This window comes from Calidris pugnax, unplaced genomic scaffold, assembly GCF_001431845.1.
Source record: "Calidris pugnax isolate Ruff unplaced genomic scaffold, ASM143184v1 scaffold32, whole genome shotgun sequence".
NCBI classification, from domain to species: Eukaryota; Metazoa; Chordata; class Aves; order Charadriiformes; family Scolopacidae; genus Calidris; species Calidris pugnax.
In genome coordinates this window covers 10,009,067-10,032,443 of record NW_015090783.1, presented here as the reverse complement: position 1 = coordinate 10,032,443, position 23,377 = coordinate 10,009,067, and the positions used below count along the sequence as shown (strand labels likewise).

Genomic DNA, 23,377 nt, shown 5'->3' with positions numbered 1-23,377 from the left:
CTTTCCCACTCTGTTTTTCTGTGCCTGGATTTTGCATTTCCCCATAACTGGAAGTTGATGGGAATTTACACCCTAAAGCTCAGATCTTTCCTGGAAACTTCATTCTGCCTTGGGAAGCGTTCTGACTCCAACAGCAAACCTTTCAGCAGCTTCAGAGGAGCTGGAGTATTTTACCTTCAAGCTTTCTACCAAATTCCCTTTGCATCTGCTTCCGAGAGGAGCAGGAACAACACGTGATTGACTGTTGAACAACATGTATTCTTGCCTGCAGGAGAGCAGAGACAGCGTGGCAGTGAGGGTCGCTCTGGGAGAAACCGAGCTGGTCCAGGAAATTCGCCGGTTCCTCATTGAAAATGGAGTCAGCCTGGATGCCTTCAGTCAGGTGAGATACTCAGCTGGAGGCAGCGATGTGGACCTTCTAGATGGTCTAGACGGCCTAGTCCTAGTGTTCACAGCTCTCTTTGAAGTTAGTAATTTAATCCTCAAGATCTTGCAGGATTGAACCCTTACATGGGTTAGGAGATGTTCTTGTCATTTGAAAATGACAACTGCCCTCGGGGTGGTTGAAATACATAATATAGAATCATAGAATGGTTAGGGTTGGAAGGGACCTCAAAGATCATCTACTTCCAACCCCCCTGCCACGGGCAGGGACACCTCCCACTACAGCAGGTTGCTCAAGGCCACATCCAGCCTGGCCTTGAACACTTCCAGGGATGGGGCATCCACAACTTCCCTGGGCAACCTGTTCCAGCCTATAGTATGACCATCATCTTGCTGTAGGCAGAAGAGGAGTCCTGGGTAGATCTGGAGCTCCTGTTTGTATAACAGGGTGGTTGTACTGCGGTGTGGATCATATAGGAAGTGTTTTCTAAATTGCTTTTGGCTTCTTGGATCCTGGAAAGCCTTCTTGGATCCTAGAAAGGAGTGGTGTGGAGTGAGAGGGCACAGCGTGTTGGATCTTCAGTTAATAAGATACTGGGTTATGGTTTTTTTAAATCCCATCTCCCCGTTCTTCCCCCACCGAACGCGACAGGCTGCTGGTGAGCGGAGTAAAACGGTGATCCTGGTAAAGAACCTCCCGGCCAGCACGAGTGCAGCAGAGCTGGAGGATGTTTTTGGCAAACACGGCAGCCTGGGCCGGGTGCTGCTGCCAGAAGGAGGCATCACGGCCATTGTGGAGTTCCTGGAGCCAACTGAAGCCAAGCAAGCCTTCACCAGGTTGGCCTACTCCAAGGTGAGCATGGCAAGGGGCAGGCAGCTGCCTGGCTCGTTGTGAAGCTGCAGGAAGGAGTGCTTGTTACAGATGTGGGGGGCAGAGGACTTTTGGGGGAAGGGAGTTATCCCAGAGCCACTGCTGTTACTCTGCCTCTTGGATTTAGGGATTCTGGTGTATCCTTGTGCAGCAGGGGCTGAGTAGGGCTCTCAACCTGCAAGGGATGGTTGGAGGAGTGGGCTGTCACACATCTAGAAAAGCCTCAGTGGCTTGGAGAGGGTTTTTTTTTCCCTTTTGTGATACAGGAGTGTGGTATGTGGTAGACTGATGTCCTGTCAGACTCTGCTTTGGTGGAAGAGAGTTTAGCTGGCTGAAAAAGGTGCTCAGGTTTTCCACTGCTGTTATTTTCCATTACAGAGTGAGAGGAAAATAAAGCTGAGAGCAGAGCTTTTCCTTCAGGCCTTGCCTTCCACTCTTCATTTCTCCCCTGTGTTCTCTTCGCAGTTTCATTCTGTGCCTTTATATCTGGAATGGGCTCCAATGGGTGTCTTCTTCAGCCCAGCCCCTCAGAAAAAACCCCTTGAGGCTCCAGAAAAGGAGGACAAAGCAAGGCTGGTACCTGGTAAGAACTTTGACTTGGGGACAGAGGTATCTCTGGTTGTTCCACCTCTCCTTTATTTGTAAAGCAGCAATGCTGATATTCCTGACCCTTTGGGGATGGAACCAGCCTCACAAAGTCATTTTCAAAGCCCTTGTGTGGGTCCCTGTGCATACTTCTTTTGTGTCAAGCTCCACTCTATGCTTTGGGTGATTCCCCATTGTGAAGATGTGACATTCCCTCCCTGAATGTAACCTCTTTCTCCCCGTCCCAGAGGCTGTAAAAATTCAATCTAGCCTATATATTTAAAACCTCTGAAAACCCTTTTTAAAAACACAAACAGTATGGCTTTATGTAGTTTTTGCTAGGAGGTATTTCAGCACTCTGAGCTTTGGGGAAGGGGGAGAAAAGCTGATGAAAAGCCTCTTCCCAGGGGATGCAGGGGGAGGCTGGAGCCAGGGGGAGGTGGGGGCCACTTTATCTCCCTGTAACTGAGACCCTCACCTGGAGATAAAGGGCTTTAAGAACAGGAGCTCCTGGAAGGCTGCTCGGGGCTGATAATAAGTCTTTGCTGCCAACCTTTGGATCTGAGAGAGGGAAAGGAGGAGATGTGCTCACAAAAGGGCTCTGGGCAGCAGCGTGTGGCTGTGTCACCCTGTGCCAGCCACAAACGGAGGCACCTCTTCATCCCACCCCTGTCTCACTGAATATCTTACCTCAAACGAGCCTCCTTCAGAGGCGAAGGGCTTTTTCTGTATCTTGTTGGCAAATACTCCCCTGGCTGGAGCGAGGCGGGTCAGAGCATCTGAGCAAAAAAAGGCTGGAAGGGCACCCAGATGGAGCTGTGTGGGGAAAGAGGCAGCTTTGGGGTGGAGCTGGGGGACCTCTGTGCCCCCCTGGACCAATGCAGGTTCTCCTGGAACCAAATGAGGGAGAATTAAGGCTAGAAAAATCACCGAGGGGGGATGTTAATGCCAAAGGGAGATGTGGTGTTTGCCCCTTCTGAGCATGGCATCAGCTGGGCTGTAGAGGATGAAGCTGCTCTAAAAGACAAGTGGTCTGGTGAGGAGAGGAATGGGTGAGTCAATGGATGAGAGGGAGAGAGAGCACAAGCACACACTTGTGTGTATTCTCTGATGGCTAATAAGGGCCCAGTCCCGCTGCAGCCTCTGCTTCCAGTGGATCCAACACATGTCTCCCCACTCTTCTGCGTGTGCCAAAGCTTGGTAGCTTTGAGGCCTCTTAATTGCGTTAGATGCACTAATTTTAGAAGTTGGGAAGAGAGCGAAAGGGATGGATGGATGGATATATGGATGGAGAGAGTCAAAATGTAGTTGCCATTTCTTCCTCCTTGGTAAGACCAACTGCAAACGCTGCAGATTTGCCCATTGATCAGCTGTAAAATACCCGGGTTTCTGTTACCTTCCCAACTGTGGGCAGGTGCTCACAGCTCCACCGTGGGCCTTGGGTTCCCCCAGAGGAAGCCAACTGCTGAATTGCAGCTGGATCATTTCGTTTTCTTTTTACAAGTTTGTCTCTGCAGAATCTCAAAGCAAGATTTGGACAAAATAGTGTGTGTTGCTGTTGGCCTGACTGGGGAATTATGAACTCTGAAAGTGTTAATGCCATGGTGAAGTCTTTTAAGACCACAGCCCCTGTGCTGGAGGCAGTTCTTCATTGCCCTTCAGTATGCGTTTGGTCTTAACAGACCATTTTCCTTCATGTGCTGATGGGGAAACCATCATTTCAAGTCCTGTGGGTGCATGTTGGCAACAGATGAGATTTCAGGGCAGCAGCACAGAAGGATGCTCAAATTTGGGGCCCTTGCCTGCGGGTCCTGGCTGGGTTTGGTGTGAGGGTGTCTGAGTGCTGGGGAACCAGGTTTGTGGAGTTTCTACACTCAAAGAACAGGCAATATTTTAGTTTTCACGAGGACATGTTCATATATTTTTGTGTTGAGTTTGCTTCAGTCCGTGTCCACCCACAAAGAACTAACAGAGGAGTGGCCTGTTCCTGCTGGGGTAGTGGGCAAGCTCTCCCCAGAATTTGGCTTTGTTACATCTTACAAAATTGGATTTATTCATTTTGTTTCAGATGAAGCTGTAAAGGGCTCAGAGGAAACAGCAGCGCAGGAGGAAGAGGAAGAAGAGGAGGAGGAGGAAGAAGAAAGCATTCCTGGGTGTACCTTGTTCATCAAAAACTTGAACTTTGCCACCACGGAAGACACACTGAAGGAGGTGAGTCATAAATAAGGAGAGGGGACTGGGTTTTGCTTAGCATGGTCCACTCAGATGGAGCTGGAGGGGTTGAGTGTGTGGTTGAGACCAGACTGAGTTGTCTGGTGGAGTAAAATCCCTACTGCTGGCACAGGCTGGAAGAAAGGGCACTACTCTGCTGCAGAAGGCAGGGGACAAGCTGTTCTCCACATCTCTTGTGCTGAGCATAAAGTGTTTAGAGGAGTTAAATTGCAGCCAATATGATTTAATGGGAGATGAGGGAGCACTGGATTGGACTGGGACTGGGAACCTCTGCTTTGGGGTTTCAGGCATCAGTTAAGACAGATGTATCTGAAATGGTTTTGGTGGGGTTTAATTCCACCTTGGGGCAGGTGGAGGCAGTAGGAAATCTTTTAAAACTCCGCATTTCCTGTGCTTTCTGTAGTGCTTCTCCTTGGGACAAGCACTTCTACAGCTGTGATGCTGCTTTGTGTGTTAAGGCAATGAATAAAACCACGATGCTTTCACCGAGATGTGCTTTTCATCTAAGCTGCTATCAACGTTGAGCTGTCTCTGCTGCTGACCTGGGAGGGATGGTAGCCTTTCTAAAGCCATGTGAGATGTGAGCAGCAAAACAGGGAAAAGCAACTGGGAGTTCTTGTCTCTGCCACTTTTTTTGGTGAGATGTGAGCAGCAAAACAGGGAAAAGCTGGGAGTTCTTGTCTCTGCCACTTTTTGTAGCCACATGAAATGCCACGTTTCTTGGCCCAAAAACACTGGTGCAATGTCAGTCCATCCTGAGCCTGTGCTCACCTACCTTTGGACTGTGGTACTTTGTAGAGATCCTGGTCATGTTGGGTCTGGGGACAAACGTAAACGTTCAGAGGAGGACTGGGACTTGTCTCCTCTTCTTTTTCTGCCTCCTGGCTGCATTTTTACAAGGGAGTTGAATAGATGGTTTGCAGCTCCTGCCACCCTCCAGCCCCTCCTGCATGTCTTTGGAAAGGGGCATCTTGGGAGTTGCCTACCCCTAAGTTGGCTGAGGGCATCCTATAATCCATGATGTTCCTCTAGAGCCATCACAGAACTCTGGACATTGATATCTTTAAAAAAATCTGTGTGTGTGTGTATATTTGGACAGAAATAAGTTATAAGAAAAGACACAGCTGCACTGAGTGCTTGTCAGGTGTGCGCTGGGGGGGAGGTGGGCTCCTGGCTCTGGAAGAGGGCCACATTGTCACTCGAGTTGAGCTGCAAGCCTGTGACAAAGGGAACTGAATCACGTGTCCCAATTCCTTGCAGACATTCTCCAAAGTGGGAGCCGTGAAGAGCTGCACAATATCCAAGAAGAAAGACAAAGCAGGTACTCTAGATGTTGCTGTTCAATTCCTTCCCTCGGCTGGTTGCTGAGGGCTCAGGTGTGGCGTCGCTTTAGCATTCAGCTGCCTTCTCGTTGGCAAAATCCTTAATATTTCTCCAAGTGCGCCTGTTGAAATGGCTGAAAGCAGCAACCAAAAACACCCCCGGGGTTCGGTCTAGAAGGTTAAGCTCAATTGTGGGATTTGTAGAGACGTGGCCTTCTCTTAGATCTTTAGATAGAGAAGCCAACTCCTTCAGGATGGTGGAAGAGAGCAGGATGCAAGTTGAATGGAGCTAGTGCCCCACGATGATTAAACCTGCCCACGAAGTGCTTTATCTGCAGTCACAGCTGGGATTTTCAAGGGTGCCTGGTGGAACACTGTGCTGAGCAAGCTTGGTGGGCCTTCTGCCTGCCACTTCCAACCCAGCAACCTGCGGTGATGCCTGTTGCATTGACTGGGCTCATCCTCTTGGGTGGTTGGACAGGGAAGAGTTTGCTCAAGGCAAGCATTGGCTGGATGGGCTGTGTCTTCCTTCTGGATTTTAGGCTAGGGAGTTGCGTGGGTTTTAGGGGATTTTGCCTTAATAAGGCTCATTTTGCATGAGGTGCTTGAAAACTCAGATCCACTGAAAGAAAAATTAAAAAAGCCAACTCTTCAGCGCTGTTCACACGTCTGGCTGTGGGCCTGCTCATGGCCAGACAGCAGCATTTGAGTCTCGACTGATCTCGTACCACCTACCAAAGCCATCCCCTTCTGTCACTGTGGGGTCACCCCTACAGTCAGCTACCAGGGCTGATCTTGTACCACCTACCAAAGCCATTCCCTTCTATCACTGTGGGGTCACCCCTAGAGTCAGCTACCGTTGAAGTCTGGAAGTTGGAAACTGGGTGTTAATGTTTTTGCATGTAGATTTTTCCTCATCCAGCCTTGATTGTGGCTTTTGTGCTGGTCAGGGTGTTCCTCAGAAGCACAGTGTGACCGTGGGGGCTGCAAACCTTTGTAGATGTCTCTTCCTTTGGAGTGGAACTGGCAGCTGCCGGCCCAGATTTATAGGAGGAGTTTGGTCCTTTTGTGCCTTGTGGATCTCAAAGGTGTTTTCTCTCTGAACTGAAACACGGGGCTTGCGCTTTGCAATGGTGGGAGATGCAGCACGTGGCAGTCCAAACTGAAACCCATCTCAAATCGTAGAATCATAGAATGGTTTGGGTTGGAAGGGACCTTAAAGATCATCAAGTTCCAACTTCCTGCCCCGGGCAGGGACACCTCCCACCACACCAGGTTGCTCCAAGCCCCCTCCAACCTGGCCTTGAACCCCTCCAGGGATGGGGCAGCCACAGCTTCTCAGGGCAACCTGGGCCAGGCTCTCACCACCCTCACACCAAACAAGTTCTTCCCCACAGCTCAGCTCCATCTCCCCTCTTGCAGTGTCAAACCCTTACTCCTCATCCTGTGGCTCCCCTCCCTGACCAAGAGTCCCTCCCCATCTCTCCTGGAGCCCCTTTAGGCACTGGAAGGGGCTCAAAGGTCTCCCCGGAGCCTTCTCTTCTCCAGGCTGAACCCCCCCAACTCTCTCAGCCTGTCCTCACAGCAGAGGGGCTGTAGCCTCATCATCTTAGTGCTCATGAGGAGCATCATCACCAGGGCATAGGCAGCCTGGCGCTTTGCCTGGGGTGTTAGTTTTAATTCTCCCCAATTTTTGGCAATCAGTGCTTGCTTCTGTTTTAATTTTTCTGCTTCATATCGTCGCTGCTTCCTGCTGGCTTAACGAGTCACCTTTCTCTTCCGACAGGTGCTTTGCTTTCGATGGGCTTTGGATTTGTGGAGTACAAGAAGCCGGAGAGCGCCCAGAAGGCCCTTCGCCGGCTCCAGGTGAGCTTGAGCATTCCTGGACCAGATTTCTTTCCAGAGATGGTCAGCAAAGGCTTGGATGGACTGTAAGGTCCAACGTGTAGCTGCGGATGTCGGTGCTGTGACTTACACTGGGCAGATGGAGAAGCCTCTAAAATGGGCCAGGGAAGAGGGTTTGTAAAGGGACAAGGCCTCATGAGAATAGAGCAACTCCTAGCGCTGATCTGATGTGGAGGAGGCAGAAAATATGCAATGATTGAAATTTAATGAGTTTATTCTGCAAGGTGCCCTTTGCAGAGGTGACAGAGACCCAGGCTCCCACTCGCAATGAGAGCAAATATTGCTTGGTATTTAGTGCTGCAGGGCCTGGCCTTCCCCTCTGTGGCTCTGCCATTGCTCCATGGTCTTCTAGCCTCCTGCCTTCTCCGTGGCACAGGCCAAGGGGTTTGGCTGCACCAAAAATAAGGAATAAATCACACTTTGCTGCTGGAAAAATGAGCGTTTGGTCCTCACTGCCTGGGTGGTGTGGGCCAGGCAGCTGGAGTGATCCTTTTCTAGGCAGATGTGAAGGAATTACTCTGTGTAATCATGTTCAGGACCACAATCCATGAATCCCACCTTCAACTGGTGGGATTTTCCCATTCCACAGCCTTGGGGAAGCCTTGGGTAGATGTGTCTCCTCCATCCTTTTGAAAGACAGAATCCTGGGGAAGAGAGAAAGCAGGGAAATGGGTATTTTTTGTGGAGGGAATGGGCAGGAGGGCTCCAGGGTCCCAGCGTAGCACCTTTGCATGTTGCGTACCCTGTCAGGGGTGATCAGACAAGAAGCTGCTTGTTTTTAGTACTGGACTGTAGGAAAGTTCTCTGAGGCACAGGAAGCAAGAGACAGAAGGCTCTCACCTTATTGGCTACCAGTGGCCAATAAAACATCCTTGGCTCATTCCAGAGGAAATCGTAAGCCAGTGAAGAGTTTGCAGGCTAGAGGTAGAAGAAACCATAGCTCAGAGCAGTGAAGTGACCTGGCTTTGCCAATTTAGTGGCAGAGCTGAGACTGATGGACAGCTAGAGCTGCTGCTTCAGTCAGTCAAGCTCTCTCCAACCTCCTCTCAGAAGCCTCAGTGTTCCACAGAGAAGAACTTTGGCAGGGAGAAAGGGAGGAATGTACGGGAAAGAGCAAGATATGAAACGTTGTACTCGTATTCTGGAATCTTGGAAGCTGTTGTGACTCTGGTTATTTTTATTATTTATTTTTTTCCTGTTGTTTTTCCTTTGTTTGAACTTCTAGGGCTGCTCTGTAGATGGCCATAAGCTGGAAGTGAAAATCTCGGAGCGAGCTATCAGGTAAAGCTTATGTCTCGCCTCCAACAAGGTTACATTTCAGCTACAGCAATGCTTGGTGGGTTCTTAAGGTCTTAATTTTTTTTTACTTAGCGTTTCTGCATCGTGAGGAACGTGATCAGTGGTTCTCCAACTGCTGAGCACATCAGCCTTCCTTGTGCTTTACTCAGAGTCACTTTAGTCATTCTTTACAAAGGAAAAAGAAATGATGAATAGCTGATCGCTCACTAAATAGCATATTTCCAGTTAAAACCCCTAAGCAGCTTGCAGTAGTGGGACCCCAAAAATGAGCACCGGGCGCTTGAATTTTCTTCCACCCTCAAGGAAAAGATGACTTTAAAACTTCTGCTTTGATGACAGTTCGCTCAACGTTGCAGAATCCACTGACGGCCCAAGTTCCAGTGGGTTTAAAGAGTTCTGGAAGACAAATGTTCTCTGGGCAATGAAATCTTTTAGCCTCGTTCGTCTGGGGGAACAGCGGTTTAAGAATAATGTTCTGCTGCCAATTCTCATCAAATCAGGATAAAACCTGGTTTGTTTTTTTCTTGCTTGAAAAAAAATTTGGATTTAACTTCTTTTGTTTGGGCTGTCAGGTGCAGAGGGGATGGTTAATTGTGAGTGAATTTACTTGGAGTTGAGAGTCCTGCTTTTTAGGGTTTCCTGCCTTTTTTTTTTTATCCAGTACAGAATCTTTTTAAGTCCCAAGTCGAAAATTAATGTTGAAAGGTGGATGTTAGTGGCTAAAACTGTCCTTTAGACACTTTGGAAACCCTACTGGAGGAGGTATATTTGAAATGTTAAAATTGGCTTGAAAGCCTGGTCCCTGAGGACCAGGAACAGTCTGACAGCTCCCTGTCTGCACTTCCTATTTCAGTTCTTTAATAAACCATCCATTTTCATCCATTTGAATTTCTAAAACCCCTTTGGTAGGTATCCAACCTACAACATGGAATGCTTTGCTTTATGAAATAAGCTGCTGGGTTTTCTGTGAGGTAAATTCTTATCTTGTTCGAATGCGATACAGTTCTGAAGTTAAAAAAAATAATTATAACCTATTAAAAAACTTCATTTTCTATTTTGTAAGCCAGCAAGAAGAAGAATCAAAATTAGCTTACATTAAGCTGTTTTTGATATTAAGTAGTCCATTCTCCTGACAATTGAATGGACAAGATTTGATGTCAAAACCAAATTTAGTGGCAAATCTGAGTCCAGATACAGTTCTGAAGTTAAAAAAAATAATTAATAATCTATTCAAAAACCTTGTTTTCTATTTTCTAAGCCAGTAAGAAGAAGAATCAAAATTAGCTTACATTAAGCTGTTTTTGATATTAAGTAGTCCATTCTCCTGACAATTGAATGGACAAGATTTGATGTCAAAACCAAATTTAGTGGCAAATCTGAGTCCAGGCCTCCTGCCTGACATCGACTGAGCTGGCAGTCAGCAAGCTGGAAACTTTGATTTTCGGATGTAGGATTTAAATCGCTTCATTCCTTCTCCACGTGCTGCGTGACATTCCCATTGTCACCAGTAAGACACCAGCCATGATGTTGCTGGCTAATTTTTCTGTCTGCCTAATTTTGAAGGAGACTTGTCACCAGTAAGACACCAGCCATGATGTCGGTGTGACCTCGCTGGCTGATTTTTCTGCCTGCCTAATTTTGAAGGAGCCAGGATGCGATGGGTGTTTGTTTCACTGCTCCGTGGTCCTTACCCCTCCTGCTTTCTGTTGACTTCCTAGGCCTGCTGTGAAATCCTCCCGAAAGAAACAAACCGTCAAGAAGCAGAAAACTTCCAAGATCCTGGTCCGAAACATCCCGTTCCAGGCCACCGTCAGGGAAATCAGGGAACTCTTCAGGTAGGAAGGAGCTTCCCGTGGGGTCTGTGGGGTGCTCCGGGCTGGAGCCGGGGTGATTTTCATACAGGATCTTGCTGTTGGATTGTAAATGAGTTTTGTTTTCTTTGTGGACCTAAAGAAGCCTTTTGCTGGATGTAAATACAGGTTATACCAGTGTAGAAATCCTACTGGTGGGACAGGGATCACACAAGCCAGCGTTTTGGCTGGAGCCACTGTCAGACCCATGGCCCGTCGCCGTGCAACAAACACCCACGAGGCTTCAGGATCTTCCCTGCCTGTCGAGTAGATGACACAGGATTGGATTTATTTCTTTTTCCTCTTGCCTGGGAGGCGTGCAGCAGCTTTTCCTGATGCTCGGCACACCTGGATGGGGAGGAGCATCCTCCATCTGTCTTTCCCACGTGATGGTTTGGCTCCTTCCCACTGTGGAGGGAGCACTTGGGTCTTGCTCTCCCTTCCACGAGTGCTTTCCTGCCCTTGCTTCCCATCCTCTGTGGTCGGCAGCCCCGTGTCCCTAAGGATGTGGGACTGTGCTGTCTGGAACACCCCCTCCAGCAGGAAATACCGTGTTGGCCACGAGACCTGCCTGGGAGAGGGCTGAGCCTTGGGTTAGGGATTTTGGGATCCTGGTCTGTGTTCTTCTGTGCAGTGGCTGAGCTCTGTTTTCTTTGTATCCTCAGCTCTCATTAAGCCTTGTAATGCATCCCAGAAAAGAGGTGGAATTTTGCAAAATGCAGCATTTCTGCATCTCCCAGGAGGTGAATCTCTTGCTCTTTAACCCAGGCCGTGGTCCCAGCTCCGCTGCTGGGTTGCAGAAGGAGTTTGGGGGAGTCAGTGTCCAGCTCTGCCCATCATTTTTTCCCATCTGGAAAATAAAATAGCTCACACCTGCAGGGCACGGGGAAGTACTGTGTTAGGAGGTGGCTTTTCTTCTAAGTAAAAGGCAGGCGCTTTTGTCTGGTCAGGGCCGTGGTGTCTCTTCCCAAAGGGACCGAGTTGAGGAATCACTTAACCCTTTGACACCTCCCTGGACCACAGAGTGAAAACCTCCTTGTGAGGAGCCACGGGGCAGTGATTTGTTGGTTGTGGGAGAAACGATGCCTTTCCCTTTGTACAGTGAATTCTACCTACTTTAGGAGCGTGTGATGTTCTCCTGGCTTGCCCACAGGCAGGGACAGTGGCTCCCACGTGGCTTGTAGGCTCTTTCCTCGCAAGGTGGAAGGTGGGGAGGAAAACTGGATGTTGCAGCACTTTTTTGGGGTGAGCTCTGGAGATTTAAGTGGATGCAGACCGTGACATGGCTCTTGAACACAGGTATTGGAATGGACTGCCCAGGGAGGTAGTGGAGTCACCATCACTGGAGGTATTTAAGAAACGTGTAGACATGGCTCTTCAGGGCATGCTCTAGTGCCCAAGGTTATTGGTTTGTGGTGGGATGTTGTGTGGGTGGGTGATGGTTTTGGTTTAGTTGTTGTTGTTGTGTGTTTAAGTGGTGGGTGGTTTATTTTGTTGTTGTTGTTGTTGTTTTGTTGGGGTTTTTTTGGTTTTTGTGGTTGGACTCGATGATCTCTGATGTCCCTTCCAACCACTACGATTCTGTGATTCTGTTGTGGAAGGGTGATGGTAGGCACAGCCTAGAGATCCCTGCAGAAGAGCAAAAGGGTTTTCTTGCTTGTGCCGTGCAGTTTGGATGCTTTTGTTTCAATTCTGCCCTGAGGGGTTTTAAAGGTGGGCTCCTAAGTCACTGTGCTGAGTTTTCTTGGCACGTGGGGCACCGTGTGGCTACAGACGTGACCTTTGTCAAGCTGGACCAGACAAAACCAGGGGGATCTACTTGCCTTCTAGCGCCTTGGGTTCAGTTGAAGGAGCTGGAAGGTTTATGTATATCACGAGGATAGACAAGCCCAGCAGAGACTGGAAGGGGGTGGTTTTGGATATGTTTTTTTTTCCTCCTGTCTTGTCTGGCACCTCGGCGCTGCGAGAGGAAGGGGGAGAAGAACCCTCTGATTAATATTGCAAGGAACAGGCAGCTTCCAGCCGCCCTGCGCTGCTGACAGCGCGCTCGGAGCGACGCCTGAACATCCCTTTCATTTACCTGGGATATTCAGAGACGTGTGTCTTATCCTCAAAACAAAAGCCGGCGGCTTGGGGGGGAGTTGGGGGGGGACCCACAATCCTCCCTCCACCCCTGCCATCCCTCCTTCCCTTCAGAGTGGCCAAAACCAGGCATGACGGAGTTTTTTTTTTTTTTTTTTTTTTTGTGGGGAGCAGGGAGGGGGGCTGTTTTTTAAATCAGAAGCCTTTGCTCTGGAGCTTTTAGCTCATTCTGCATTTAGGAACCTGTCTGATTTGTATTTTGTTAGTTATTTATTGGAAATGGTGAAGAATGGCTTGGCGGAGGCGGCGCGGGCGGCTGCAGGGGGCACTCTTAGCCTGCCCAGGAAAAGCTGGATGGGGACCACCACCAGCCTGGGGACCACCACCAGCCTGGGGACAGCAAGGGACAGCCAGCCTGGGGACCACCAAGCCGTGCTGGGGGGGCATGGCCGTGCAGGGCAGCAGCCCCCGGGTGTGCGGAGGTGGGGGGGCTTTGCAGGGCCAGCATCTCCTCTGTTGTTTCACAGGCTCCAAAGCCACTTCCCAGCTGATGTCTCCCCACCTGCTTCCTTCTGTACCAGCTTTTTTCTCCTTCCTGAATTGCCTGGGCAGGAGAAAAATTAATAAATATACATAGACAAACAGTTTTTATATATATATGTATTACTGTGTGTGTATATTACCCAGAAAAATACATATATTATACAAACATATCTTTCCCAATATATGTCTGTATTTCCAAATATATATCTAGATATATGTGGTATTTCTGCATAAATATCTGTTTATATTTGGTGATATAGACATATATTTGGAAATACATATATATCTCTATGTTTTAAGCTTGGTCAGGGAGCTGAGTCTTCTTTTCAAATGGACCCCCAGTAGGTGTTAATGACACTGGAAGAGCAAAACGAGGGGGTTGAGTGTTTTCATAGGAAATTTTGCTAGGTGTTTTGAAAGGGCAGTTCAGGAAATCCTGCCCTGGTCGTCTTTATGCTTTTTAATGCGTTTATGGATCTGTTGCTGAAATGTTTAGACTTGCACCAACGTTGTTAGTGTTTGCCCAGCAGTGGAAGGAGGGACCGTGGTCATCCTGTGCGTGTCCTCCCTTGCTGTTGCCCTTCCCCAGCTGATCCAGTGGTGGGTGCAAACCACGAGGGAGGGCTCTTTGGACTGTTCTTTGGAAGCTTTTGGGGACACGTGTGCTTCCCATCACACGTGTTCTGTGTGTCATGAGCACCCACGGGGCTGGGGAGCCACATTCCCCAGGAGTTCCCTCCTGCCCATTCCCGGAGGTGAGGCAGATCCCAGGGAGGAAGGAGACCAGGGACCCCACTGGGAAAGGTCTGTGAGTGGGTCTAAAATTCACATTAACTTTTTTTTTTTCCCCCAAACTCACAGTTTGCAGGAAATTCAAAGCAAATGCGTTTCTTTGAATTTGAGTTTGAGTTTGAATTTGAGTTTGGGGAGTTCTAATTCTTGGGCTGGAGGAAGGCGATGCTTCATTTTCTCCGTACGGGAGTCCTGAATGCTGTGGTTACCAGCTAAAATCCTCTGCCCAGAAAATAAATGTTTTATTTCAGGGTCTGTGAGCCTCAGGTGCTGCCCACCCTCCACGCCAGACCCCATGGCTTTGCTGGGGTGCACAGCACCCGTGGTTCAGAGCGTGTCTTGCCATCTTCTGCAGGAGGTGTTAGCCTCTCTCACACCTTCGGGCCATTTTATTATTATTATTTTATTTTTTCCAGACCTGATAGGTGTTATTTTCTTCAGAGGGAGAAATGCTTTTCAATTATAGGGGCTGGTTTTGGGCTAGGTGTGAAGATTTAGCTTTTGTGGGTGTGGTGGGTTTTTATCCCCCCCCCCTCATTTTTGTTCTTTATTAGATGCTACTCTTATCTTTACTACCTGGAAAAATAACAAAAGACAAATGGTCCTTAGTTCTTTCCAGAGAGCTGTAGTTAGTGGAGGAGAGACAAAGGGGTTGATATCCCATGAAGGCTGCTAATTTTTGCTACCAAATTGGGGTTCTTTTATGGCAAGATTTTTATATTTTATTTTTTTTTTTCAAAAGGAACTCTAGATGTGGCAAGCTGAATTGGAGAACTGTGAAAGGCCACATTTTCACAGATTGGAGCTCTGGCAATTTCTGAAAATTAGGCTCCTTTAAAATCTATCGCATCAGATCCACGCAGCCTTCTTTGGAAGTTCCAATTAACTATTTTGTTTCACGGCATCCTCTTCCATCCTCCTTCCCTCTCTCCCCACCAACTCGCCTGAATATTAAAAACAAGGCTCTTTTGCAGTTGGCATGTAACATTTCAACGATGTATATTGTATTTTCCCTAAAGGGAGGACGATTAGATTTAAAAAAAGACTTTTTGAAGATTTCTAGCCCGATCAGATGCAACCTGAGGGGTAGAAAATCTGCCTAGACCTTGACATGCCTGATGCTTACACGGCTGAAGGAAGCAGGTATTGGAGTTGCATCTCAAGTAGGGTGTGATTTGGGGCTGGCATTGCTTCCTCTTTTCTTTGTAAAATATAGCTGAGAACTTACCGTTGGGTCTGTATCTATAAATTCTACAAAAATTGCAACTTCCAGCCCTCCTCTGCCAGCTATTTGCTGTAGATAGACCCCAACCCTCAAAATTCGGAGGGAGATCAGATGGCAGGTCTGTGAGTGTGGAAGGAGTTTTAGTGTCCCTCTTGGCCATCCTTTGCCGTTCGCCTGCAGGAACCGATGTCAAACACATGGTGTAAAGCTGTAAAATTATAAAATTATTATCAGCTGAGACACTGGACTTGAGTATGCCTAAAGAAGCAGCCAGCAGAAAAAGCAATGGCAAGGTGTGCCAGAGCAGGGAACAGGTTATCGGGTGCATTTATTTCCATATTCTGACTTTCCTACAAAGAAAGTAACGCTGCTGCTTGGGAAGACCTTTGGGAATGGGTGTCTCTTTTAATTTTAACTACTTTGCTGACTATTTTCTCCGTCTTGACAAAAGACATGGCATTTATTGCATCTGGCAAAACAAGTGCCTGGGACTGATTAGGAGAAAACAGATCTATTCCATCTGATAGGGGGTAAAAGTGAAGACAACCAGTAGGACAAGACTTTGGAGTCCTGTCTTTCTAGAAGAAGAAAAAAAAAAATCTCTGAAGAAAGATACAGTGGATAAACTGGCAGAGAGATTTTTTTTTTTCCAAGGCAGTCTTTATGAAGTTAATTTTATAAGATGATGCCTTTCACTTCTTCTGACCTATTATAATAAAGTGTAGTTATCAGAATGGGCTTTTCATTTCCCATTATAAAGGACACGGTGGTATAATGAATCCGTCTGCCAGACACACTTGCTGTTCACACCTTTCTCCCAGTAATGGAGTCTACATGACTGGAGACAATTTCTCCTTCCCAGACTAACATTGCCCTGTTGAAGCCGTGGAAATCTTTGCTACTAAAAGGCGGAGGAGGAGGAAAAAAAATAAATTAGTCCCTTCATAAACACGTGAGTTTGTTAAGCAAGTGCTGGGTGGTATTAATTAGAATATTCAGCACAAACAGCCCTAGGATGCACAGCGCTTCAAGCATCGCTGGCTCAACAGTCTAAGGTCAGATTGTTCTGCAAGTGATGCTTTTGCTTGAAAAACCCAGGATGTTGTGTTAGAAATGTTTCTAAATCCATTCCCGTTTCCTCCGAGCTGCTTAAAATTTTCTCTCCATACTGTCCCCCTGCAGTTGGATGGTCTGGGGGTGTGGGGGGAGCTGCAGAAGTCACAGCGAGCACCTGCTCGTGGTGTTCCAGTAAGGGGTTGCTGGAGGGTAGGGCAGGGATGGAGCTGGTGGGTGGTGGGATGGTGGGGAGAAGCCCCAGGAGCTGCTGAGGTCCAGTCTGGAGACGGTGGAGAAGCTTGGTGATTCCCAGTGACCACTGGTCTGCCTGTTCCTCCTGCCAATCCGGCCATATCAGCAGACCTGTCCTAGGTGGGACATCTCCTCCTGGCTGGATGGCTAGTTTAACTCCTCACCATCTGCTGGGAGTGATGTCCCCCAGCGTGTGCTGTGCCCTCCTGTGAAAAGCCAAAGTGCAGATCTTTCTCCACCGTTCAGCAGCTGGAGACTCCCCCCCGCACCCTACAGAGCCTCGGTCAGGGCATGCGCATTGCAAACACAGCTGTGATTCATGGGACTATAAAAACTCCTATTTATTATGCTCTCAGCCCTTTACAATCAAAACAAAATTAAATTGACTTAGATAAAATACGGAGACTATTATTTGAGGGGCGGGGGGGCAGGGCAGGGTTGGTGGATGTGCAGGTGTTGGTCATGCTGGACTGCGGTACTGGTGGAAGGAAGTGGAGCAGATCATCAACCCTTTCTTTGTGGTGGAAACCGCTGTTGGGTTCATTCCCTGTTCATCTGGGTTATCTCCATGAGCAGGTTAAGTTGTGTTTCTGAGTTGTTTTATTGAGTCTCCAACTAGATCCAGTCTAGAGGACTTGGAAAAGAGGAGGGGAAGCTGTTAAGGTGCTGAGCAAAGCCCACCATCTAAATGTCTCTTGTCCTACCCGTGTGTGATTACTGGTTTCAAGCAAATAGTAATGAGCAGGTTAAGTTGTGTTTCTGAGTTGTTTTATCAAGTCTCCAACTTGATCCAGTCTGGAAGACTCAGAAAAAAGGGGGGGAAGCTATTTGGGTGCTGAGCAAAGCCCACCATCTAAATGTCTCTTGTCCTACCCGTGTGTGATTACTGGTTTCAAGCAAATAGTATCTGCTCCCTTATCGGTGAATACAAAGATGTTCCCCAAAGCAACAGGCTGCTGCTTCTCTCCAGGAGGCTACTTCTGGTGAGGAAGAGCCTCTTGGTCTTCTACAGTCTGGTACTTATGGCCCAGTAGCCTCCTTCATTGCTTGGATCTGACCTTTCTGGCTTCCCCTGGGGACCAGGACGTTGGTGTCAGCACACGGAAGGACTGTGGAACGTGTATCTTGCCAAGAGGCACACGTTAGGTGGAAACCTGTCAAAAACACTTTGAGGAGCAAGACCTGGAACGTGTCTCATCACAAGATTGAGCTCTGACAGCAGGAATGATGCCTCCGAGTTGGGTTTGGTGTTGAGTGAGACAGCAGTGTCGGGTTTGTGAGGAGACAAATGGGTGGGTTAAAAATCCTGTTCATCTGGGTTATCTCCATGAGCAGGTTAAGTTGTGTTTCTGAGTTGTTTTATTGAGTCTCCAACTAGATCCAGTCTAGAGGACTTGGAAAAGAGGAGGGGAAGCTGTTAAGGTGCTGAGCAAAGCCCACCATCTAAATGTCTCTTGTACTACCTGTGTGTGATTATTGGTTTAAAGCGAATAGTTTCTGCTCCCTTATCGGTGAATACAAAGATGTTCCCCAAAGCAACAGGCTGCTGCTTCTCTCCAGGAGGCTACTTCTGGTGAGGAAGAGCCTCTTGGTCTTCTACAGTCTGGTACCTATGGCCCAGCAGCCTCCTTCATTGCTTGGATCCAACCTTTCTGGCTTCCCCTGGAGACTGGGACATCGGTGCCAGCACACGGAAGGACTGTGGAACGTGTATCTTGCCAAGAGGCACACGTTAGGTGGAAACCTGTCAAAAACACTTTGAGGAGCAAGACCTGGAACGTGTCTCATCACAAGCCAGCACACGGAAGGACTGTGGAACGTGTATCTTGCCAAGAGGCACACGTTAGGTGGAAACCTGTCAAAAACACTTTGAGGAGCAAGACCTGGAACGTGTCTCATCACAAGATTGAGCTCTGACAGCAGGAATGATGCCTCCGAGTTGGGTTTGGTGTTGAGTGAAACTGCAGTGTTGGGTTTGTGAGGAAACAAATGGGTGGGTTAAAAAAGTGACCCGTCGTTCTTTGAGATCCCCAAAGAAGACATCTCTCTTCTGATCCCTGGTCCCGACCGTGGAGTGGCCTGAGGTTACAGGCACTTGATGAGTGGTGATTTGCATCCAAGTGCACGTCGGTGCTCTGATATCTTTGTATCTTCATATCTTTCTCTTTTAGCGTGGGTGGATTGCCATGCTAACAGTGCTTTTGCCCTGTTTTGGTCTATCTCTGGGGATAGAGACCCTTTTTTGTTTTGTCCAAACCCGTGCCCAGAGCATGGCAGGGCTGCATGTGTGAGAAGGAGTCCGTGACGTGGTGATTTGCATCCAGGTGCACATGTCGGTGCTCTGATATCTTTGTATCTTCATATCTTTCTCTTTTAGCGTGGGTGGATTGCCATGCTAACAGTGCTTTTGCCCTGTTTTGGTCTATCTTTGGGGATAGAGACCCTTCTTGTTTTAAAGGTGGCTTCCCAAAACCATGGTCCAAACCCGTGCCCAGAGCATGGCAGGGCTGCATGTGTGAGAAGGAGCATCGGTGGGATGGTTCAAGGCCACCATCTTCAGGAGATGGGAATGCAAGCGGTTTCCAGTGATGCCAGCAGATGATGTAGCGCTTTGGACTCGTTAATGCTGGATTTCAGCTTCCTAATTAGGATGCGAGGTCTGTGCCTTGGGCTGCTGAGCGTCTGAGGAGGAGCGTGTCTGGCTGCAGGACGCTGCTCTGGATTGAAGCTTCCCAGTGCTTGGACGTGTTGTCTTCAGCGTGGTTGGGAAGCTGTTTGGTTGATTTCTCCCTCCATCCTGGCTGAGGAACTCTGGGTTTTTGGTTTGCAAGGAGAAGATGGAGTTTCTTTACCGTGTCTGTGGCGGTCTCTCCTCCCTGCACCCTTCTAGCAGACCAGGGGATGGTGTTTGCACCAGGTCCTGACTCCTCATCAGGTCCTCCTGTGGTCCTCCCGTGGTCCCACCACATACCTGGCTCTCCTCCCACCCCTGGGCTCTGTTGCTCCCCCATTTTCCCTTCTTGTGGGGTGCTGTTGGACGACTTGGGTCTTTCCCCTTAGGCTGGGTTGCTGGACCACCCTGTGTCATCTGCCTTTGCCTGAAGCTAGTTCTCCTGCACATCCTGTCCCAGGTGTGTCCCTGCAGCCCAGCTCAGCACAGGGGATTTATGAATCCTTGTGTTCTCCTGCCTCCAAACTGGGGGTGCAGAGGGAAACGCAGGGTGCAGGTGTTTCTCTGGGCAGCAATTTGCAGATACGTGCGCCGGCCTCGTGAGGTGAGAGCTCTGGATGAGAACACAGGGATCTGCTGGGCTGGTTCATTTCTTTCACTATCTCAAAAATTGGAAATTAAACCGATTTTTTTCTTTTTTTTTTTTTTGGAGTCCTTCTTCAAGCCCTTTCCTTATGTGCTGGAGACCCAAACACAGCAACATTGGGCTGATGTTCAGAGACCAGAAATGTAACCGGCCACTTTAATTTGCCTATCCAAAATGAGCCATGGGGTGGGGGAAATAGGTTTTTCAGTGCTGTTTTTCAGTTCGAATCATAAAGGTGTTTAACATAGATAAGGAAATGTTTAACTCTGTGTTATCTTGACAGGGTTGCTTTAAAAGGTGGATCTTCCCAAGAGCAGAAGGAAGATAGTATTTTTTTCAGCACATCTTTTTCCCCCTCCCGTCTTGAATATTCATTGCAATAATCGATTTTTCTATGTTTTTGCCCCCTTTTCTGCACTCCACAAACTCCATACCCGCCGGAAACCTCTGCTGAGGAGTTTTTGGCTGCCTGCTTTGGTGCAGTCCAGTTGTCTGGTGAGCACGAAGGGAGTTTTCTAGGCTGCTTCCTTCCCACTCCTGCCGGAGCATCCCTCACCAGGGCACTAAGCCCGAACCTCCTGATGAAACTTAATTAGTTTTCCACCCAGGCTCCGTTGCTCATCAGCGCGGAGGGGGCTCGGGGAGGGAGGTGGGGAGCGATGGGGAAGGGGCTGCTGTTGAAATGTCTCACTCAGATGTAACTCTGGGATTTTGTTTTGGGGTTTTTGCTGTTTTTCTGTGCCAACTGGGGCTGGCACACGTGTGTGCCTACACGGGGGCTTTTTCTCCTTGATAGGAAGCAAAATGAGCGATGGGGAAGGGGCTGCCGTTGAAATGTCTCACTCAAATCTAACTCTGGCATTTTGTTTGGGGGTTTTTGCCATTTTTCTGTGCCAAGTGGGGCTGGCACACGTGTGTACCTACACGTGGGCTTTTTCTCCTTGATAGGGAGCAAAACCCAAAGCCCAAAGGAGCTGCTGTCTCCTGTAAATAACCCCCTTGGTGCTATTAGTATTACAAGGTCTACCTTTGTCTGAATTGTTAAGAAAAGTTTCTATGCATCTATGTATAAGGAAGGCAAAATGTATTATTTTCTTGTTTTATGTTGGAGCCAGTTCTTGTGCATTTTCGGGAGCAAAACCCAAAGCCCAAAGGAGCTGCTGTCTCCTGTAAATAACCCCCTTGGTGCTATTAGTATTACAAGGTCTACCTTTGTCTGAATTGTTAAGAAAAGTTTCTATGCATCTATGTATAAGGAAGGCAAAACGTATTATTTTCTTGTTTTATGTTGTAGCCAGTTCTTGTGCATTTTCAAAATTGCCCCTTGGTCACTGAGGCTGCTCTGGGGGCTGGCAGCCATGGGGGTTGCAGAATCTACAGTGCTGAAATGACACCAGACTAACTTTTGAGCTTGTGTCTTAGCCTTTAAGTCAAGGAGCAATCAAGATGATTATTTTCTTCACTTTACAGTTCTTCTCTCTGTAGCATTTCTTTATAACTAGAGTTCTTGCAAAGGAGCAATCAAGATGATTATTTTCTTCACCTTACAGTTCTCCTCTCTGTAGCATTTCTTTAACTAGAGTTCTTGCAGTGACAGTGGCCCACCCACCTTCCTGTCTTTCCCTGCCATAGACGGCGTATATTTTTCAGTCTCACTTCATGAGGATGTCCTGAACAAGCCTCTAATGAATCACAGTTTTCTCCTCAGGATGACATTGTGTCCTTTATTTGCATCTCTGTTTGGGTTATTATGGGGTGTTGTTTTTTTTTTAACTTCAAGCCTGCTACAGCATTTCTGCCTCTTCCAATCAGTGGATTTGAAGCCTTGGGGTATGATTACAATTAAGGACCTTTCATTGCCCACCCTCTTACCTCCCCCGGGGCAGACCCCCTGCCAAAGGCGTTTGAACCTCGTTGGCTTCTGCAGCTGGTGGCACCATGAGCGTTCCTGTCTGTGCTCCTGCCCATGTGTGGCTTTCCCTGAAGAAACCAAGCTCAGGCGGATCGAGCTGACCATCTGTCTTCTCTTGTCCCTTTCCTCCTCTCCCAGCGGTATCTTGACCACTTCCAGGCATCTGGCAGAGGAGAGGCAATCTCAAAATTGAAAACTTGGTGCAATTAAGTATAGGAGGAAGCTCTTGAGGCCACCAGGAAGGTGGTGTTATGGGATTGACCCTTATTAGACATCCAGGAGTTCCCATAAGCTGTCCTTGAAGATGGGACGTTTCTTTCTGACCAAATTCTCAGTTTATTAGATACCAGGGAACCTGACCCTGGGGAAACCATCTCCTTTCTTCTTCTTCTCACAGCCCTGCCTGTCAGCAGAGGGGCTGCCCATCAGTGGTCTGGACATATCAGGCTGTCCCCTCATGGATGACCACCTGGGACATGCCCAGGGATGTTTGGAGGACAGGTTTGGTCCCCCTTATTATTTTTTTTTTTGACATGTCCTTGCAGACCCTTGATTGGAAAGGCAGCGATGATGACTTTTCTGAGCCCAAGAGCACTGTTCTTGGGCCTGAGGGCAAGCTGCTTTAACTTCAAGCCTGCTACAGCATTTCTGCTTCTTCCAATCAGTGGATTTGAAGCCTTGGGGTATGATTACAATTAAGGACCTTTCATTGCCCACCCTCTTACCTCCCCCGGGGCAGACCCCCTGCCAAAGGCATTTGAACCTCGTTGGCTTCTGCAGCTGGTGGCACCATGAGCGTTCCTGTCTGTGCTCCTGCCCGTGCGTGGCTTTCCCTGAAGAAACCAAGCTCAGGCGGATCGAGCTGACCATCTGTCTTCTCTTGTCCCTTTCCTCCTCTCCCAGCGGTATCTTGACCACTTCCAGGCATCTGGCAGAGGAGAGGCAATCTCAAAATTGAAAACTTGGTGCAATTAAGTATAGGAGGAAGCTCTTGAGGCCACCAGGAAGGTGATGTTATGGGATTGACCCTTACTAAACATCCAGGAGTTCCCAGAAGCTGCCCTTGAAGATGGGACGTTTCTTTCTGACCAAATTCTCAGTTTATTAGATACCAGGGAACCTGACCCTGGGAAAACCATCTCCTTTCTGTTATGGGATTGACCCTTATTAGACATCCAGGAGTTCCCATAAGCTGTCCTTGAAGATGGGACGTTTCTTTCTGACCAAATTCTCAGTTTATTAGATACCAGGGAACCTGACCCTGGGGAAACCATCTCCTTTCTTCTTCTTCTCACAGCCCTGCCTGTCAGCAGAGGGGCTGCCCATCAGTGGTCTGGACATATCAGGCTGTCCCCTCATGGATGACCACCTGGGACATGCCAAGGGATGTTTGGAGGACAGGTTTGGTCCCCCTTATTATTTTTTTTTCTTTTTTGACGTCTCCTTGCAGACCCTTGATTGGAAAGGCAGCGATGATGACTTTTCTGAGCCCAGGAGCGCTGTTCTTGGGCCTGATGGCAAGCTGTACCCTTGGGATTTGTGTCACAATTTGTCTTGCAGAGTCACTTGTCAGATGGAATGCCTGACCCCTTTTTGGTTCTCTTTAACCTAGGTCTTACTCTTCCCACCCTTTGATCATAGAATCATAGAATTGCCCAGGCCGGAAGGGACCTCCAAAGGTCATCTAGTCCAACCCCCCTGCAGTCAGCAGGGACACCCCCAACTAGACCAGGTTGCCCAGGGCCTCGTC

At 48.3% G+C, this 23,377-nt stretch overlaps 1 protein-coding gene across 1 annotated transcript in view; it reads left to right on the top strand.

The window, feature by feature from the left end:
• The window catches only part of RBM19 (RNA binding motif protein 19), a 61,462-nt gene that overhangs the window by 8,750 nt on the left and 29,335 nt on the right, over window positions 1-23,377 (top strand). Inside the window, exons 13-20 of the mRNA XM_014961410.1 lie at window positions 272-382; window positions 1,037-1,237; window positions 1,721-1,838; window positions 3,909-4,051; window positions 5,333-5,393; window positions 7,181-7,260; window positions 8,525-8,580; window positions 10,317-10,433. Of these exons, the coding sequence (XP_014816896.1) occupies window positions 272-382; window positions 1,037-1,237; window positions 1,721-1,838; window positions 3,909-4,051; window positions 5,333-5,393; window positions 7,181-7,260; window positions 8,525-8,580; window positions 10,317-10,433 (887 nt within the window). The remainder of the gene's footprint in view (window positions 1-271; window positions 383-1,036; window positions 1,238-1,720; window positions 1,839-3,908; window positions 4,052-5,332; window positions 5,394-7,180; window positions 7,261-8,524; window positions 8,581-10,316; window positions 10,434-23,377) is intronic.